Here is a 20,467-nt window from a genome sequence, read left to right on the forward strand (position 1 = left end):
TTGGCGCGGAGATGTGGCTGGCATGGTATGCCATAGGCACTGTGGTGCGGCTGGCATGGTTGGCATGCCTTGGTGAGGAGATGTGGCTGGCATTGTATGCCACACTGTGGTGCGGCTGGCATGGTTGGCATGCCTTAGCGCGGAGATGTGGCTGGCATGGTATGCCATTGGCACTGTGGTGCGGCTGGCATGGTTGGCATGCCTTGGCGCGGAGATGTGGCTGGCATGGTGTGCCATTGGGACTGTGGTGCGGATGGCATTGTTGGCATGCCTTGGCGTGGAGACATGGCTGGCATGGTATGCCATTGGCACTGCGGTGCGGCTGGCATGGTTAGCATGCCTTGGCGCGGAGATGTGGCTGGCATGGTCGGCATGCCTTTGGCGCGGAGATGTGGATGGCATAGCATGCCATTGGCACGTTTGGCTAGCATGCGTGGCTGGCATGTGTAGAGATGATGCCATTCAGTACCGAGGACTCTGTCGTGGAGCATGGTATATACGTAAAAAAAGGTATCCCGGTAATTTTACGCAGACATGTTGGACGGCTCAATAAGTGTGTTATTGGCGACATTATTACTCAAATGTGACGTCACTGTTTGACTATGGTTTTACGATTTTAACCCTAAGCTAAAAACCACCGTCAACAGTAGTCAACATGCATAATGATGTTTTCACATCAAATATGCTTTACCGGCTAAATTGTGTAGCTTAAACTACATTTTTCCTTGACATTTTTATAAATAAATATTTGGGAGTTAGGTGCCATGCACCGACTCTCACCCTTTTTGCCACATGATACATGCTAAGATGATGCATTCCTTGGTAAGCAATATATGGGATGTATCCTTAAGTAAGGAACATAGGGACGATGATGCATCTTCAACCAATATCTCCTCCTCATATGTGTCGTATCGTTATTTTTATAATTAGTAATTTGGGAATTGTTGGTCGTATATCAAGTCTCACTTTCTTCTCACGACAGGTATAACGATGCAATTGCATGATAATATTAAGATGGTGGATCACTTATACTAAATGTACATCGCCAATTTCAAACGATGTATCTTTTTCAATATAGCAGGTTCACATCTTGCACACATGCCCAAGAAAATCATAAGAGATATAAATCTCTTGTTAGACGCTTTTGCTTTTTCTAAGGTTAGTCCTTTTAGAAGGAATGATAATCATATAGCTGATTCTATTTCAAAAATAGTTAGGAGAGATAGGTTACTCATTGAGGAATTCAATCATGATCTCCTGCACATTGAATCTTTGTTATCCAGGTATATCGAACCTGATAAATTTTAGACCTTGTTTGGTAAAATTTATGGTTATCTATTTATGATTATAGATAATCATAAATTGACAAATAATTTTGATATAAACATTTTGAAAATAAATTTTTTCAAATATTTTTTTCAAATAATTGATTATCTTAGAATGATGATCTCAAAGAAAAGAGGATAGAACAATGATTTAAGATCCTTTTTTACTCCTGTGTTGTTTTTTCTCTCTTACTTCATAGTTTAGAGAAAATAAGAAGGAAAATTTTATTTTAAGTTTCTTAGAAAAAATAATCGATTATAATAAAATTTTAAAACAACTTTTTTCTGTTTATGGAAATAATGGATTCTTTCAATTATGATTAAAATAAGCAACTATTATAACGGTTACCAAACGCATATATAATTCATTATAATCTGCATAATAGATTATGGGCTGATAATCCATTAAATTATGGGCTGATAATCCATTAAATTAAAATAATGGTTACCAAACGGCCTCCACCAATGAATAAAATCCTCCGGATAAAAAAAAAAAAAAATGCCCAGGGAGATTGCTTTTGTAGTTGTGTTTGGGGTGTGATGAATAACGGTGGAAATATCTAAATCCTTGTGATAGCGTATATTATAGGTTGATCAAAAAAAGTTAAATCCCAGAGCCTCCATAAACCCTAAATCAACTGTCTGTCGGCTCTCTTTTGCGGCTGTTCGAGCTTCTTCATCGCTGCACTTACCTCCGGAGTTTCTTCTTTAGGGTTTGTTTTTCCTCCTATGATCTCTTTCTGTATGCTAATCTTGTATCCCAATGATGATCATGTTTAAAAATTAAAGTAGTGGACTGATATCTATTGATGATATGTCGATTCTGAGGGATTCTCATGGTTAAATTTGATGTTTATATTGCAAATCCATGTCTTTCTAGAAATGTATTGCATGATCTAGTTAGATTTTCCTATTTCACTTATATTATTGGTTGAATTTGAGAATTAGGCAACAAATTAGAGTCTCTGAAACGCTTACTCCATAGTGTTTATAGCGCTGTACGTTGCCGATAATGTATTGAGCTGAGATTCTGGCATTAGCTTGCTTACTCCGTGGCTAAGGCATTCAGATGCTCAAATACTTCCTTTTTAGGTTTTAGTGTCAAATTTATTGTAAGATACCCTAAATTCTGTCTATTGCAATCCTGATTTTGATTTTAATATCCTTAATTGATTTATCTGAGTTTTTGACATTCAAATTGACAGAGCCATGACTTCAATGGAACTTGAGAAGGTTCCTTCAGAACAGAAATCTGCAATTGGATTTTTCCCATCAAAGCCCCAGTTTGAGCCTTTGAAGCCTCATGAAATGTCTGAAGGAAAAATCCAGTTCCGCAAGGTTGCTGTTCCTGCACATCGTTTTTCTCCCCTGAAGAAAGCTTGGATGGATCTTTACACCCCAATCTATGAGCAAATGAAGATTGATGTTCGTATGAACCTCAAAGCCCGTAAAGTTGAACTAAAAACCAGAACAGATACACCTGACGTTAGCAACCTGCAGAAATGTGCTGATTTTGTCCATGCTTTCATGCTTGGTTTTGAGGTAATAGATGCTATTGCTCTCTTACGTATGGATGAACTGTATGTAGATTCCTTTGAGATCAAGGATGTCAAGACACTAAGAGGTGAGCACCTCTCTCGTGCAATTGGTAGATTGTCGGGTAAAGGGGGTAAAACTAGATTTGCTATTGAAAACTCTACAAGAACCCGGATTGTAGTAGCTGATACTCGTATTCACATTCTGGGATCTTTCGCTAACATCAAAGTAGCTAGGGATGCTCTTTGCAGCCTCATAATGGGGTCTCCTGCTGGAAAGGTCTATTCAAAACTTAGAGCTGTGAGTGCTAGATTGGCAGAAAGGTTTTGATGTTTACATGTTATATGTAATTTCCTTGGCTAGAATCTGTAGTACTAAGTTTTGTCTCATGAGTAATTTTGTTTAGTATATGTCACCCCAACGCGTTTGAATATTTCTTATGAGATATGGTTTTCATATAAGTGTGTGTATTGCTGTAATTTTTCCATTGTGGGATAGCTGCTGGATAAACCAACAGTTCTATCAATTTGCTTGTATGGTTATGTCCCAGTGTTTTCTATATTTTGATTTTCAGTGACCTTTACTGGCAGGATTTCTGACTTTATGTTTCTAGTCTTGATTTCCTGGCCTCTCTCTTGCAGGAAGGCAAGATGACTGCCTGTTATACTTGGAGTTTCTGTGTGTTATTCACATAATTTATGGGTTCACTTTTCTATACTTCACAAGTTTCAGGGCATTACATTATCAGAATTCTCAGTTGAAAGTTTCTGATAAGGCTGAGTGTATAGAGAAGAAGGAATGCCTGATGCTGCCAAAGAGAATAGCATGAAAATTTGATGAAAATCTTTGAGATTTTTGATGTTCTGGTTTCAGCTTTCAGTGAGACTACAATTTTTGAGAGTTCTTAGAGTAGTGTATGCAGTATCATTCTGGGCCTGAAATTTACCGAATGGGCTTGTCTTTTAAGCCGAAATATGATGTTAAATCCGCTGGTAGAAATCTCTGTGAGACTGCTTCTAACAAAATGCTAGGGCTAACAACATTGACGAAATACTTATGCATTTTGTCTTCTGAAACTAGCGAACATAGTGATACAATTTTTACTACGTAATTGGTTATAGACTGATGCAAAGTCGCCTGAAATAGCAGTTGTGGGTGAACAGAAAGCACCGTGTTTCTTCCACTCATGCGCCCAGAAAAAAGAGGCGGCAATTGGAGCAGAATATATATGAGGCCAACTCTCCATCCACTGCATACCAATACACTTAAATTAGTATACAGAAAACACTTCTATTTTGTAAAATTAACCGTCACTTACATATTTTAGTTTCCGCCAACATCTCAAAGCAAATCCAAAGCTGCTTAGTAACATGAGGCATGCCGACCCCTTCAAATTCGTTTCCAATGCATTCACCTATATAATACAGTAAACAGAAGATTTAGAGTTATAAGAAGAGGATAAATTAATTGAAAGAAAAAATCGAACTACTTGATATCCTTTTCATATGGAAAATCATAATCAGACTGCTAGTACTTCAATAATACCTTCATTAATTTCATATTCCACTTGTTTGGAGTAGAAGTGGAGTGTCTATCTGTGTCATAAAACCTTCGTGTTTAACCTACTTGGATAGAAATTTTTTGATGAACATACTTTGCTTACTTGTGATAAACCTACTCTTGAACAACTAGTTCAAATAGGCCATTCAAATATCAAGATATTACTCTTTCCTCGTGCAGAATTAATGAACACAATCTTTATAGGGACGAAAAGGTTAAATTCATCGGACTCTGAAATTAAGCTCACACAAACAGACGATCCAAATCAATTCACCAGTTCACACTCACCAAGGCAACTAGGCAAGCCCTCAAACGCAATGGCGATTATGCGTCATACATACGTCATACATGACACATTTATCATCTTTTTCTTTTTGAAAGACATTTATCATTAATTGTGTAATATTGGCCGCTTACACGAGTTTATAGAGGGCAAAGTCAAATACGCAGGATTATTTTAAGTCAAATATAGTTAAATGGGAAACTCAGAATTTGACAAAATAAGACCGTGCAAGACAAGTAAAAAAAAAAACTACCCAGGTAAAGAAACCTCACTTTCAAGGCGGTGCCGTTATAATGTTTTTTTTTTGCTAACTGAGATTTTATTAAGAAATAAGGTTTGTAAAATCTGAAAACAACTGAGTTTCATTGACAGTAGGTGGACTGTCTGACCACACTCTCTCTATTCTAAACTTCCTGCTGAATTTTGCTAACTCATCAGCAACTTTATTACAAACTCTAGGAATGAAAAGACATTTCCAACTGGACAAGTTGGTGTTTAAAATGATCATAGCATCAAGCAAAAGTGTTTCATGCTCCCAGGCAATGACAGGAATGTTTTTCAGATCCGTCTGTAGCAAAATGTGGGATATCCGCCACTCCTTACTCCATGTAGCTTCTTCCTAGAGAGAAAGACATTCTGTTTGCTCTAAGTTATCTACTCCTGCATAGCATTTAGCAAGGCTTCCCCTCCAGTTTCCTGTACAACCACGTAAAATCAAACCAACCCCAGTTAGTCCAGTGTTTGAATCAAAAGAAGCATCACAGTTAAGTGTCAGATAGGGTGCATATGATGGTTTCCGAAGTGTAGGCGGGATAGAAGGTGTATACGCCACATCAGGCATTGAAGCCTCCCTGTTATTGAGTTTCTCAATACTTATAGCCTTGGTAGCAGTAGATTGAGGATTGGCCTTTTTGTTTTGAAAAACCACTTCACATCTCTCATTCCAAATACTCCAAGTAACCACCATAGCCATATTCAGCCAATCACTTTGACCATTCTGCATCATGCTTTGATTATACCAGGTTTCAAATATATTTTCAAACCCAATGTTTGTTGCTGCTGAAAAAACTCCATTACCACCTGGAACCATCATCCATACTGCTCTAGAGAAAGAACAACTAAAAAGGACATGCATTATGTTCTCATCCTGTTGATTGCAGAATGGACATAACTTGGAGAAGTGTCCATTGTATCTTGTTAATCTCACTCTAGTAGGTAACATATCATTGAGACACTTCCAGAAAAAGTGTCTAACTCTTGTCCAAATGTTTATTTTACAGAAAACTTTTCAGCTAAGACTTGTGTTTTGAATTATATTTGAGACCTGCAAATTTCCCAAACTATTTTCAAAGAGTTTGTTACAGGCAGACTTAAGGGTAAAGTTGTCATTCTTTGTCAGCTTCCAGATAAGTTTATCTTCAGATGCAAGGGGAATTCTCATTTTTAAAATAAGAGCAGTAGTGTCTGGCTGAAACAGATGATGAACTAAATCCACATTCCACTGTCTTCTATTTGGCAGAAATAAATCATTAACCCAAAAAAAATCTCCATTGTCTATGGCTTCTTGTTTTGGTGTAAGTGGGAAATCCATACCTGTGCTCCAAACATCAAGCCATATATTTATTTGAGTTCCATTACCTATTCTCCAAAAGTTGTGTTGCTCTATGAATTCTATGTTTCTTTGTATACCCTTCCAAGCCCAAGAACAAACACTTTTTTTTGCTAGCATGTAGCAAGCTTGTACAAGGAAAGTATTTTGCAGACATTATTTAACCCATAGAGCGTCAGAGTTTGTACATATTCTCCATGCTGCTCTAACAAGTAGAGCTTGATTCAAAATTTTCAAGTCTCTAACGCCTTGGCCACCAATATCCTTATGTATTTTCAAATATTTCCATGAGATAATGTAAGTACTCTTCTTTTCATCAGAACCCCACCAGAAATCCCTTTGCAGAGCATTTATGTTGTTGATAATCTCAATAGGAATCTGCAGGCAACTCATTGTATAAGCAGGAATGATATTAGTGACAGTTTTGATCATTTAAGATTTCCCACATTGAGACAAAGTATTGCTTCCCCAAGTAGATAGTCCATTTTTGACCTTGTCTTGCAGATGTGTAAAGCATTGCTTTTTATTTTTGATTATTAATTGAAGTAAAACTTGTGTATCATTACTACTTACTTTTTATTTTTAATAATATATTTGTTTGTAATATTCAAGGCCCTCCCGACCCTACCCGCCCGAGCCCAAATTACAAAACAAGCTTGGGTAGGGCATGGGTACTAATTGTAGATAAATAACCCTGCCCGCCCGGTCCTTTTAATTTCATGGATAAAAGATGTTCCGGCCCGCTCTATACCGTCCCATTTAATAAACAGGCCGGGCTGCCCGGCCCCGTCCAATTTACACCCCTACTCGCTGGTAGGCTAGCACAACAACCTGTTCAATTAATGTAGTAGTATGTCGTTGGAGCTTAGCTTGTTAGCCTTCCAACTAGTTAATGTAATGCTCTTTATCCATTAATAAAAAATATATAAATTAATAATTTATCGGTTAATTAATATTTCGCTTAATTGATAAATTTTGATGGTTCCGACAATATTAATTTATAGAGTTTCTACTTTAGATTTTGTATATAGAAAAATGGGTATATAGACTTGGATATATCGATATTGTACATGAAAATATATAAGAAGTATCTTTCTAGAGTATTTAATAGGTATCCCAAAATATTTCCCACTTTTGTTAATTAAAAAGAGAGAATACCTTAAATAAATAGAGTACATGATACGTATCGCTAAATATCTGATACTGATACGACGCCGACAAAGATGCCGATAAGCTATGAAGCATGGATATTTTCTAAATTGTTGACGTATCCGTATCAGACGCCTTATCAGTGTCGGATACTTGGAGATTCCTTTAAAATTTGTTCATAATAATCTTCCTATACTTTCACGAAAAATCGAACGATGAAAGTAAAATGTGGGATATTAGTGGGGATGCTTTTGATCCACTACACGGTGTGGGAGACTTTGAAGTTGCAAATCTTTCACTTGACGAGCCAGAACTAGAAGCGGTGTTCTTTGATGAAGACAATATTGGTGAGTGATGAGTGTGCGGGATGTTAGATAGGTTTTATCTAATTTTCTTAATATTCCGGATAGTATTTTTTTTATATTTTTTTACTATTGGTGATTTTTTTGCTAAAATAGATTATTATTGAATTAATTTTTTTTAATAAATACACGTATCGCTACGTATCCCGTATCCTCACTTGAAAATTGACGAATCGCCGTATCAGTATCCATGCTTCATAGCCGATAAATATTTTGAAGTGTCCTTGATTCCAAGCTAAATCTTAACCATCTCATCCGGCTCCCAATCCCATAATTTACCGAGTATCCAGGCTGGCCCTCAAATTAAGCTTTTCGGTATAAATGGAATTGCTCAAGGACAGAAACATTTGTCGGTTCCAACTTCCAATAGAAGGCTATTATTTGGGCGTCACTCCAATAGAGGGGTTTCACTTGGATTCTTAGTGTCCAAAAAAATGGTTATGGGATATCCTAACACAAATACAAAATGTCTATATTACCCTTTAACTAAAATAAAAAATTAAAAACCTAATCTGTTCTATTCTAATTCAAACAACTGAGGAATCAGTATTTCAAACTCCTCAACAATAATCCATGGTGTATGTTAGGTAATAATCGAACAAACCCATCTTTGTTTACTCGTTTTTGTGCTTAAAATAGGTTAATTGAATGAAATTGACGTAAAATTAGGGTTTCCGGTACGTTTCCGCTAGTGTTACGTCTAGGTTCGGTACTGCTTTTCTAGCCGTAACTTTAGTTTATGAAGAACTTACGGACAGGTTTGGATTAATTCCAACCGTAAATTTTGATTTCGTGTAGTTTTACGTCCAGATTTGAATTAATTTCAACCGTAGAAGTTGACTTTACGGCCTGTTTATTGACTAATTTTTCCAACCGTATCGAGTTACGTCCAGGTTTATCCAAACCTAACTGTAAGTACAGATTACGGTTGGGAACGAAGCTTCAACCCAACCGTAACATGAGCAGTAAGTGGAAAAATCTAGATTTTTTTTCTTCTCTCTAGTTTTTCTTCCCACAAAAACTTTGTCCCAGAATTCATCAAGTATATAACAAAACTCATTAATTTAATTATTATCTAAAAATTAAAATTAACTAAATAAGGGTTGTTTGGTCATTATAAAATCAGTTGAGATAAGGGATTTTTGAAATTACTTATGAATGACCCGTTTTTGTCCTGTTAGATGACGCCCTCTAATGAAATGTGACGCCCCAATAATAGCCTTCTTCCAATAAGCTGAACAAAAAGTATATACAAAAAACATAAAAATGACGAAAATTAAATTAAAAGACGAATAAAAAGTACCAGCAGCGAGAGGAGAAAATCAAATTTTATGAGATCGGATGCGAGAGAGGAAAAGCTAACTTAATCTAGAAGAGATCGCTGAGATTTTTTTCACTTATAGAATTTCACCAATTTCTCCTGAGCCTCATTTCACCAATTTCTCCTGAGCCTCCTCCTATTTGAATCACTCTGAAAGGTAATCTCAAAGTTTCTTTTCTCTTCGATTTCTGTTTCTTACATGTATTGAATTTTACAAAAAGTGTGGATTATTGAGCCCTAAAAAAACTTTGAGAAAATGTTATTGAATTGTAATCTGAAACCTAATATAATTAAAAATAGAGGGTTTTGACTCTCTGATTGTTGTATTTCTTATTTATATTGACTTGGAATTATGTAATGTCTTGAAATGTTCAGCTGTTTGGCACTTTCTTCTCAATTTCAATATCAATAACTTCCTTTTTTTCAGTTTAGATGGTTTTTCTTGTAGGTAGAGGTTCTTTTTCATATTCTGAGACCCAATAAGATGGGATGGCTAAGTTAATAGACTACTAGCGTAGAGCACCTGCACATGGATTTAGGATTCATATAGTTTCATTAAAAAACAGCTCTTGAGGATAAACCATGTTCTCTTGTCTTTGTATGAAATGGCAAAATTGATCGATGAAGAAGTCTGTGGACTTTAATGGGACATTTGCTTAGAAATGGTTTTGGATAATATACATGGAGACGGTGGCATGAACATGCAATGGCACTTTTTGTAATTGGATGATCCTTGTAGGGGATGTCTTTGGAATTTAGGAATGAAGATTGAAGGCTGCTTACCAAGCAGGGCCTCAGGGATTTTCATTAGCAGTTCACATAGATGTTGTTAATAATCTGTTCCGTTATTATTACGTATTTAGATCTATTCAATTATAGATATCTTACATTTGATGTTTTGTAGGATTTATATAGTACAAGTGCAATAGGACCAAGTTACAGACATGGCTATGGAAGGAGGAGGTACACTGTCAGAAAAGTATCACAATTCTAAGAAGTTGTCGATGAGAATAAGAGGTGAATTAGAGAGGCTTGAACAGTTGGAGTTTTCATCACCAAGCGGCATTGATTCTCCCGAGCTCTCCTTCTCTATCAAAAGGGATATATCCCAGATCCATTCTCTTTGTGTTGATATGGATCGTCTTTGGAGATCATTTGCTTCAAAGCAACAACGAGATCTTTGGAAGAGGTGATCCTATGTCTAAGTCCTTCTTTTAAATCTGGAACAATCATTTATTGGTTAAATTCTTAATCCATGCTTCACAGTAGTTTTTCCGCTTTTGACTTTAGGAATGTTTACCCACTTTTGATGCTTCATATGTTGATGACCTACAGAATTTCTGAGTGATTCACTATCATTTAGTCCGCTGTTTTGTGCATTTTCTGGACTCTTTTTTTTCCTCTCAATAAAATAGCCTCTTTCTTTTGTTGGTGGGTCTATGTATGTTGCTGTCTTGGGGTTTGCCAAAGATTGTTCGGGAAATTACAATTTGCTGTTTCTCACCATGCAAGTATTTACTAATTTTACCTTTGATATAAATGAGTGTAACTGTTCTAGGATTTTGCTATCCATCGTACAAGCAACCCTTTATAATCTTTCGGTTAAATTATCTCGAGTGTTGGCTCTTGGAGCTCGACATTACGATTGAATACAAGCAACTTGTTGAGGCATTGTCATTCGTTACTTGATGCCCTCACCTAAAAAGGAACTATGCAAATGTGCAGAAGTTAAATCATGTGAATTAAGTTATCTTTTGTACTCGTAGTTGCTTCCAGATGTAACCGTGGAAGCAAGCAAACAAGATTAGGTGAGAAATTAAGATATTTTGGTAGTTTAGTGCAGGTTCTGTTCTTTGTGGAATAGTCTGACAAGATTATCGATAAAACTAGAGGTGTTGACATAGCTCGAGGCTATTTGTATGAGAAACCTCCATAATTGGAGTGTCTTTTATGCTGGTGTAGTATATATTATACATAGAGTCATAGTTATGAAATTGCTGCTGATAATATTAACTCTAATTGTGATTTGGTACTAATATACTTCGTATTCTATCATACAGAAAAGTCGAGCAGATAGCTGAAGAGGCTGATTCACTGAAGGACAGCTTGGATAAACACTTCCTTCGCAATCAGAAACGTACGACAGAAGCTAAGGAAAGGGCAGAACTGCTAGAAAGAGCTGTATGTAAATGATTCTATTTAATTTTTGTAGCTAGTTACAGTAGGTTTCTATATAATCTGGTTCAGTTTTTTTTTTTTTTTTTTTTGTATGATCCAAGATATAACTGCCATCAAAAGACCCATTATCAGGTACTCTTTTATATGTAGGATTATCTTCTTAAGGCAATCATATAGTCGGTTTTAGGTTTCTATTACTAGTGGGAAACTAGAGGCTAACTTTACTTGGAATTACTTATACAAAAAGTTCTTAGTTTAGCTACTGCTGTAAAAATTGCAGATGTAGGAAGGATCTTCTAGTCTATACAAATTCGTTAGTTGGTGCATGTAGAGGAAGAGAGTTTCTGTTTGCAGAAATGTTTAGTGCAGAATACAAAGAATAGAGTTATAACACCTAGGGTAGTGTAAACTTGAATGTAACATTGTAAGGGTCTTTTGGAATAAAACTTGTGTTCTTATTGAGCCATCTTTAGTTTTCTTACTTTCATTGTTTGGTTGTTTTTTCTTGTTGGGGTCTAGTTTGATCATAAGATCTTGGCCTGAGTGCAAACTCTGTCATTAGCCGGGCTATATATCTTTTGATTCTTTTCGCTGAAGTTATATATGATCCTTTGGACGCCACTGATGGTTTTCTCGGTCTTATAGAATGGGGACTCTTCTCATGTCATGAGAATCTTTGACGACGATACACAGGCGCTGCAATCAGCTCGTAACTCATCCTTGATGCTTGAGGAAGCTTATTCCGCTGGTGTGGCAATTCTTTCTAAATATGCAGAACAGAGGGATCGCTTGAAGGTAACCATGTTATCTCTTTGCTCATATCTGATATATTCAGCATGATATGGTATTTCTAGGCATTAATTTTGTTATGATCAAAACCAAAGCTCTAGTTAGAGGTCTTAGGGTTGACTTCACAGCTTAATGATCTCTTTAGTTGACTTGGTCAATTATATTTTAATCTTGAGTTGAAGGATTGGAAGTTAATCTAGTGAGATTTATGTTTTTAACATCCACCATAAAGTTGGAGGTTGCAGATGAAAGCTACATGTATGCGTACATAGATACCCACCAAGGTTAAGAGTTAACCAAACAAAAAAATTTAACACAATGGCATACTTTGGAATTGTTTTCCTTGCTTAAAGTTCAAGATGTAGCTCGTAGACTGCAGAACCTAACCCTCTCCGGTTTTACATGGGCTTTGTCCAGTGGAAATTTGGATCCTGCTTTCCGGCCTAACAACTGAGGCCCTGTTTCACTGATTTTTGTGTCCATTGTAAACATTGCTTTCTTCTCTCAGGTCATTTAGGGATCCCAGATGTAATTTTTATCAAAAAAACTAAGTTCAATATATAGGTCTCACTTTCCGTTGAGCATACACTTGATTGCAGAGGTTTGGAAATGTACGGCTGCTGAATTTAAGTGTTTTAGAACCTGCATTTTTGGCATATCTATTTTGATTGTTATCTATCCTGTTGTCTGCCCATCCATTTTGCACTACGATTAAAGAACTTGGTCTTAAAGAAATATTTAAAAACATATTGTTATTTGATGTGCAGAGGGCACAGCGGAAAGCATTAGATATCCTTAACACGGTGGGACTCTCAAACTCGGTATTGAAGCTTGTAGAGAGGCGGCATCGCGTGGACAAATGGATCGCATACTCAGGAATGATACTAACTGTCATCATTGTTTATTTGTTTTGGAAGTGGGCACACTGATCTATATAAACTATCCCGACTCAAATCGATCGCGTGGTGTCTATCTCTGGATCTGTTTCCACATTTCTTGATTGAACTTTGGGAGTTATAATGGGCTAGGCAAGGCAAAATGATAGATTTCATATTTTAGTGTTGTACTTCCTAAGCTTACTGGGTAGTGGGTTCCCCATGAAAAAACCCCTCCAGGGGTGGAAATTTGGTTTACACAGCTGGAAGAGCAGAAAGAAATCTGTCGTTAAATTTAAAACTTCAGCGTCAGAACTATGCATAGAGAGAAAAAGAAATAGCAACACTCCTCCGTAACCGTATGTATACGTGTTTATATATAGCACGTGCAAAGGTTGCAGATGCAATAGGAGAAAAAGAATATGACACCTAAAATTAGCCAGTAGCATTCCTTGCATTTGTCCTGTGACTATTTGGGGTTTGGCATCTTTACTTGTTCTCCACCATGGAATAATAGCAATTATAACATACTAACAAACTCCGGTTCCAATTTTCAAACTCTGATAATTTGATTGATTTATGTCGAGTTTATAAGGCTGAAAATTTGCATTTTTCCTTGCATTAGTAACAACAGACGGATCTCCTGATCCTGTGGAATATATATGGCACGTCTTGCTTAGTACTCTTAAAACTGGAGGCTCGACAAGGTTGCCGCAAAATAACCGCCACAGTTACTACCACTAGTGAGATCCACCCAGGAAACAGCGCCAAATTTGAAAAAATCACCAATTATACCCTTGTCACCTGGCTTGCCTAGGTAAATCAAGTTGCTGCCAAAAGCAAACAATTTTATTAGCATCCACAGGAAAATCAGCAATACAGGCAGGTAGTGAACCAACAGTATCTGCTGATACAAAATTTATTTGATTCACAGAAAGACTTTTCTGTTTACAAACAAGAGCTGGACCTCCAAGAAGGTAAAATGTATTTACCTGCAAATTTCTATCTTCTTAGTATCGTTGTCAGTGCATATGCGACCATCTCCATTGTTCACTATTTGTATCCTCTCAGGGGTAATATAACGTACAAGCATGGCTATACCATATTCATCTTCATTGATTTCACTTGAGGAACAACAATTAGCAAGCCATGCTTCACTGTGAAGAACTTCGGACTTTCTTACCAGCTTTAACCCTAACATAAAAAGTACTGTATAAATGAAATGGTCGACTAAATTTTTAAATATGACATCATCAACATAGACACACGATAAACTAGATAAAATCAGACATTTGCAAACCTTTTGAGTACGAGGAATTACGCTCAATAATGGATACCAGTTCACCTACGCATCGCTTTTGGAAAGCCAAAGGCCTGATTAGGACGAATGTTAGATCTTCCTCGTAGAAATTGTCTAGAAAATTCCTGAAAGAATAAACGGAGATTAGAAAACAGAACAGTAAAGACAAAAACCAACTCTCCGAAAAATAGAAACTGTATTTCATAACTAGAACCGGCAACTTACGGTTCAGGGGTAAAACCGGGCTCCGTTTCCATCCAGTTTTTCAGAAAATGGACTGTTGGGCCAGAAACAATGTCATCAGGGAATGCACATGCCAAATACTTGCCTTTACTTCTTTTTTCCAGTTGTGAGAATCAATACCAAACCACAATTCATAATCTAGTGCACTTATGCATGAACAACTGCTATAAGCTTGGAGTTTGAACCTGTTACACAAAATGTTCAAGTCATCCTTGGGTCAGAGTAAAATTCAACTTCACCAAATTTTTACACAAAATTGTAGCGCTCTATACTTAATAGTACTATCTGCAGGTTCCAGTAGATTTGATACATTCTGATCGAAACAGGAGATAATAATGTGGTCAAGAACATTAGTTGCCAGGCACCCAGAAGGGAAGTGGTTTCGTTACTGACGTTTCTGATGTAAGCTGAAGAGCTTATAAATAGCGTCGTCACCTTCCAATACCATAGCAATGAATGGATAGGGAGTAAGATGTAACGGAAGAGATTCACCGGGACAAGGGTTTCTACCATCCCTGCCGAAATGTGCAGTAAGAAATTTTCTTGTTGCACACATTAGTCTCATCCCTAGAAACACAAACAAAATCAAATAAATAAGAATTCAGAATGCTCGACAGATAAAAGATCGAATCATTGACGATGCACGGAAAATCAAAGAGCATGGAAGTAAGAAATGCATTTATGAATGGTGCACCTATTATGTTCAAGCCGATCTTCTCACATGCCGTCAACATCTTGCCGATATCTCTATACGCAGCAAAGGAACTGGGATAGAACAAAAAAAAGAAGTCCAATCCTCCATCATCTTCATATCTTCTACCCTCAGTCCATGTCTATTGTTTTTCATCTTCATGTCTTTTACCATCAGTCCGGGTCTATTGTCTGGATTATCTGGATACAACTGCTCCTCATCTTCAAATGTCATCCTTGAATAAGTAAATGCAGAATGAAAATCCCAAAAACAAAATTAAAAAAGGTAACAAAGAAAACCCTCCCAACATCCTCTTTTGCAGAGCATGAGTTTGCTGTTTTAACAACCCTATTTGTAGCCGGATATTTAACCTAAATTCGACTGTCAAATCAACTGAAACGAATCTAAAACGAAATTAAAAATAATTTAAGCGAGAGATTACCTCATGTTGAATGATTTGGGGATTCGAACAAGCGAGAGACCAAAGGCCCAAATCATTCAACATGAGGTAATTAGCCTCTCACGAAAGGCCCAATGTCAGAAGCTTAAACTGTCCGTGCCCTTGTTGACTGAAATTAGCCTCTCACGAACAAGCATCCGATGAAGGCTCTGTTCGCCTTCTCTTAAACATAAACAAGAATCAATTCGTGGTCTCTCAAGACCAAGTCCTTAGCACGGCTCCTAGCATAACATCTGTGCGAGACACATAAGTCATGCCTACTCGAGCCTTAATGACACATCCCACGGTTGGTTCCATGAGCATGAGCGAGACTAGTCTCGCATGGGCCTTATGAAAGAATCCTAGTAACATACGCACACGACACACTAGTCATGTCCGCCTCAATCCTTTCCTAGTAGCATCCGTACGCGATACATTTATCTTTTGTGCATCCCCAATCTCGTACTCGACTCCTATTAACACCCACACACGATATACCGAGTAACGAATATTATTCATGACTAGGTATGGCACATCCCTACAAGATACTCTAGCTAAACCAAAAGTATTTAATAGTTTCATGCAAGAGACACTATCAGGCATGAATACCTCACGCCAAGTCTCCCGAACACGTCCCAACAGACTATATCAAACTTGAACTCCATGAGCGCGCTCTGGATGGCTTCATGTAACCTAAGCTCTACTAGCTCATCATAAAACTTGATACGATGCAAGCTCCACACCATGCTAAGGCATAAGCTTCAAAGGCACTTGTCTAATACGCGCACTTTTCGCATGATGCATGATGTGTCATTTGAATGGATGAGTTTCATTTCAAGATTGTGTTGCGGGTGCAGGGCATGTTGGCCCAAAATAGAAACTGCGGCGTTAAGGTGCATCACGACAGTAGGATGTCGGGCAAGAGATAAATTGCATCATAATGGTCCATCATCCGTAATTCGTTGTCGCAAAAGCAGGTGGGCTTGACCTATAGCAAACATCCACTAATACGACGTATATATGGAGGAGGTGTTGGTCGACGGTGCAATAAGCGGAGATGCATCCTTAAGCTATAAATCTTAACCGGTGAAGCATATATGATGCGAAAGATAATTGTTGTCATACTTGATTAGGTAGTTTCAATCTATTTCTTGGATGCGCATACATCTTATTTGTTAGAGCACTTCTCGATCGAACTCACAAATTTTGTTATCTCAAGCTTGTTGTCAATGTTAGATGAACAAAACTACATCTTGATTTATAGTCTACTAAGTCAAGTCGCGGATTAGGTATATAAGTTGGTAGTTGAGTATCAAACATCACCCTCGAAGAGTAATATCGAAAAATACATTTGGACAACTTCATTAACAAGGTACATGAAGACCTATGTTGTATTAGGCATTAGGCGAGGCGAGGCGCCAGGACCTTCGCCTAGCGCCTAGGCACCCAGAGGAAAAATTAGAAAATACAAAATTTGCTCATACTTGGCGTCTTGGGCGTTTTATTGTCTAGGGGCCCCTTGGGTGACTCTTGCGCCTAGAGCACCTAGGAGAGCGGGTATGGCGCATTTTACAACATAGGTGACGACTAAACTATTCTACTTACTCACAAGCTTTACCTTTTTATCTTTATGAGACTATGTCATATGACTTATAGTAGATTTATTACACAGAAGAAATTTTGAGTCAAGCTCGTCTTGTTAAACATCTCGAAATATGATTCAAGAAATGGATGTTCATTGGTCCTTAGCAATCTTAGCTCAAAACAATTTATTGTTCAAGAACTAATGTTTGTGGATCATCTGAGTTTTCCCAAGCAATGGTATTTATATCCGTTAGACAACTGATAGGTCGAACTCGCAAGCGTTTCTATTACAAGCTTGTTTGTCAAGTTTAGTTGATCAAAACTATATACTTGATTTTTAGTCTACTTATAGCTATCTCTCGGATCAGGATAGAAGTGTGTAGTTGAGATTTAGACTTCACAGCATTCACCAATTGAAGAAGAAGATCTACTGAAGAGCTTGGAGGAACTTCATCAACAAAAGGTATGTGGAGACTAAAACTTATGTATCACTCTGAAGTCTATCATATTCTATCTTCTAAAGAGACTAAGTCGTATAACTATATAGACTTTTACATTACACAATTAAAATTTCGAGCCGAGTTTATATCCTTTATCAATTTCTCGAAATACATGTTGGAAGCTTTTAGCTTTAGCTAAAGTTCATCATCTACTTGACGAGTTTAATTGTAGACAATTCATTTGTTGGAAATTAAATATTAAGTCAAGATGATCATGTGACAATTACCTTGAACATCTTATATGATTTGTGTGAGACAATCATTTGATGTCAACTTGGGAAGTTTCGTATTGATTGATTAATCACTTGAAAATTACTTTAAGCTAGTCGTATGTGTAAGATTACCATTGTCGTCTTCTAAGGATGTTTCAATAATTAAATGAGAGATTAGAACGACTACCAATGCCTGGATATAACACAGTATGTATACTTTGTATGTGCACTGTGCACTGTGAAGTTCTAGTTCAGGCCCGGAACTCTTGTTTGTGAACTATGTTTGCGAACGGGTTTATCTGTGAAAAGGTCCGGAGCTGTTGTTCGCGTACTCTGTTTGCAAACGTCTAGACAAGGCTGAGTCCGGAGCTGTTATTCGCGTACTCTGTTTGTGAACGGCATGACAAGGCCAAAGTCCGGAACTGTTGTTTGTGTATTCTTTTTGCGAACACAATGGTTAGGTTCTAAAATCGGTAAGTATGAAATACATACTCATGAACTCAGGTTCGTTTGCGAACTCTGTTTGTGAACTAAAGTCCCTTGAACTTTAATGAAATAAGGTATGCGAAATTGTTTTCCAAACCGTGGCATTATCTTCATGAATTGGTTCTTTTATAAGTACTTTGCACAATTACAAACCAAACCAATTTTGTTTCAAATGGTTCATATATATTTCTATGAGATAGTAAACATTTGAAAAACTCTCTTGAAACACATTTAGATTCATTTGATTATCTATCATGATTGATTGACCATCATATTTGAAACTATAAGTGTTCATGTGGCTAACTTCGGTTAACTATTATTGGGCCAACAAGATATACACGTTTGGGTACGGTTCATCTATATATAAATATATGAATATTTCATTTGTGTGTATCAAGTTAATACCATCTAATGGTGGAAATTGATTGCTTAATTTCTAAGCAGACTTAGCTTGAATCTTAAATCAGGAGTTTATCTAATGGTGAATATCAATCGCTTTGTAACTAACATTTCTTAGCTTTGATTGTAAGCCTTATTTGAAAGAATATATAAAGGAGAACTCTAGCATCTGGGAAACCTAATCCCAACACACTCGTGTGTCCTAGTTGCCAACTATAGTCGATTCTCCATTAACCTAGGTTTTCCAAAACCATTATTAGTTTAATAACTTGAAGACTTCATTTGGGATTCGTGAAGCCAGATCCAACTACTTTCTCTATAGTTGCGTATTCTGATCTTACTTGTTCTATCATATTGATTTTTATCTTCTATAATATTTACTCGAGAATCATCTCCGATAGGTAAGATATAAAAAGTAATCACAACAGTTCTTCATCTCAGGCTCTTGTGATTCCACAATAACTTCTTCTCTTAATCAGTTAGGTTATTTTGAGGTGACTAATATTTCTAGGCTGCTTTTTGGGAGTATAAAACCGGATTATTAGTTGAGTTTCATGTCCACCTTGATTTATCTAAAGACGAAAACAAAACCAAAATAGACATATCTGTGGGAGACAGATTTGTTTATAAGTCTTCAACTTTGGGTCGTATCAACTCTTAGTTGTGGGTGAGATCAGCTAAGGGAATCACGTGTTGGGATTCAAGAGGCGTAAGGAACGCGATTGTACCTTAATCAATGTGAGACTTGGTTAGGGATCAACTACATTCCAGTACGAAGTTAACTTGTAGTGGGATAGAGTTTATAGCGGCTTAATACAATGTGGTGTTCAAATCTGGACTAGGTCCCGGGGTTTTTCTGCATTTGCGGTTTCCTCGTTAACAAAATTTCTGGTGCCTGTGTTATCTATTTTATGTATTATATTTGTTTATATAATTGAAATATCACAAGTTGTGCGTAGTTCAATCACAGTTGATAAATCCGACCTTGTTTGTTGGATAAAACTTGATTGACACTTAGGAACTAGTGTTTAATTTGGTAGGGCTGCATAAGAACCGGTCTGGAACCGGTGTACAAGACCAGAACCGGAAAACTCGGGACGGAACCGGTGCAACCGGTACAGGGATCGGGATTGAAATACTGGAACCGGTGTAAACTGGTACAAATACTCGGTTCTTGGGGAGTATCGGCTTGGACCGTCCTGAAATTCCCGATTAATAGGAGACATTGATGAAAATTTTATAGATTGATCTTACTCGCCATTCTAGGTTTGGTAATAACATTTTATAAGAAAAACTCGATTTGTTTTTCATTTTATAGATTTTCTTCTTCTTTTCTCATTCTTTTTAATTTTTCTCTATCAGAGAAATCCCCAATCTTCATACCTCTTCTGGTTTCCGCTATGAATCCATTCAATATGATCTGATTTTCAAGTTTATGATTCAAACCCTTTATCTGTATCTATCCGATTTACTAATTTGATGAAAAAAGATCAGATTTTGGTTTGACTTTTAGGTCTTTTTTCTACTTTTCTTTTTTCATTGTCGAAACATCATCCGCAGATCCATCTTCAACATACATCTTTTCTTCAATCGTTTAACGAACTATAGTTTCATGATTGCAACATG

The 20,467-nt window shown here is 36.9% G+C and overlaps 1 protein-coding gene, 1 non-coding gene and 1 pseudogene across 2 annotated transcripts; all 3 read left to right on the forward strand.

Annotated features, from left to right (window-relative positions):
* Positions 1-1,926: 1,926 nt before the first annotated feature.
* Positions 1,927-3,453, forward strand: LOC113334373 (annotated as a pseudogene).
* On the forward strand, positions 2,082-2,158 carry LOC113335090. The gene has a single exon (XR_003353154.1). It is a non-coding gene; the product is annotated as a small nucleolar RNA R21 (small nucleolar RNA).
* Positions 3,454-9,094: 5,641 nt separating the features above from the next.
* Positions 9,095-13,545, forward strand: LOC113334413 (membrin-11-like). Its single transcript, XM_026580673.1, has 5 exons — positions 9,095-9,302; positions 10,050-10,334; positions 11,206-11,326; positions 11,969-12,118; positions 12,880-13,545. Exons 2-5 carry the CDS (start codon positions 10,090-10,092, stop codon positions 13,039-13,041), a joined length of 678 nt encoding a protein of 225 aa, XP_026436458.1. The 5' UTR covers positions 9,095-9,302; positions 10,050-10,089; the 3' UTR covers positions 13,042-13,545.
* The last annotated feature ends 6,922 nt before the right edge of the window (positions 13,546-20,467 follow it).

Source organism: Papaver somniferum, unplaced genomic scaffold, assembly GCF_003573695.1.
Source record: "Papaver somniferum cultivar HN1 unplaced genomic scaffold, ASM357369v1 unplaced-scaffold_137, whole genome shotgun sequence".
NCBI lineage: Eukaryota > Viridiplantae > Streptophyta > Magnoliopsida > Ranunculales > Papaveraceae > Papaver > Papaver somniferum.

Bases quoted from the DNA above. Each gene is read 5' to 3' on its own strand.
- LOC113334413 (XM_026580673.1), top strand. From the start codon at position 10,090: ATGGCTATGGAAGGAGGAGGTACACTGTCAGAAAAGTATCACAATTCT. The intron at 10,335-11,205 runs GTGATCCTATGT...TCTATCATACAG, and splicing joins CAACGAGATCTTTGGAAGAG to AAAAGTCGAGCAGATAGCTG. The intron at 12,119-12,879 runs GTAACCATGTTA...TTTGATGTGCAG, and splicing joins AACAGAGGGATCGCTTGAAG to AGGGCACAGCGGAAAGCATT.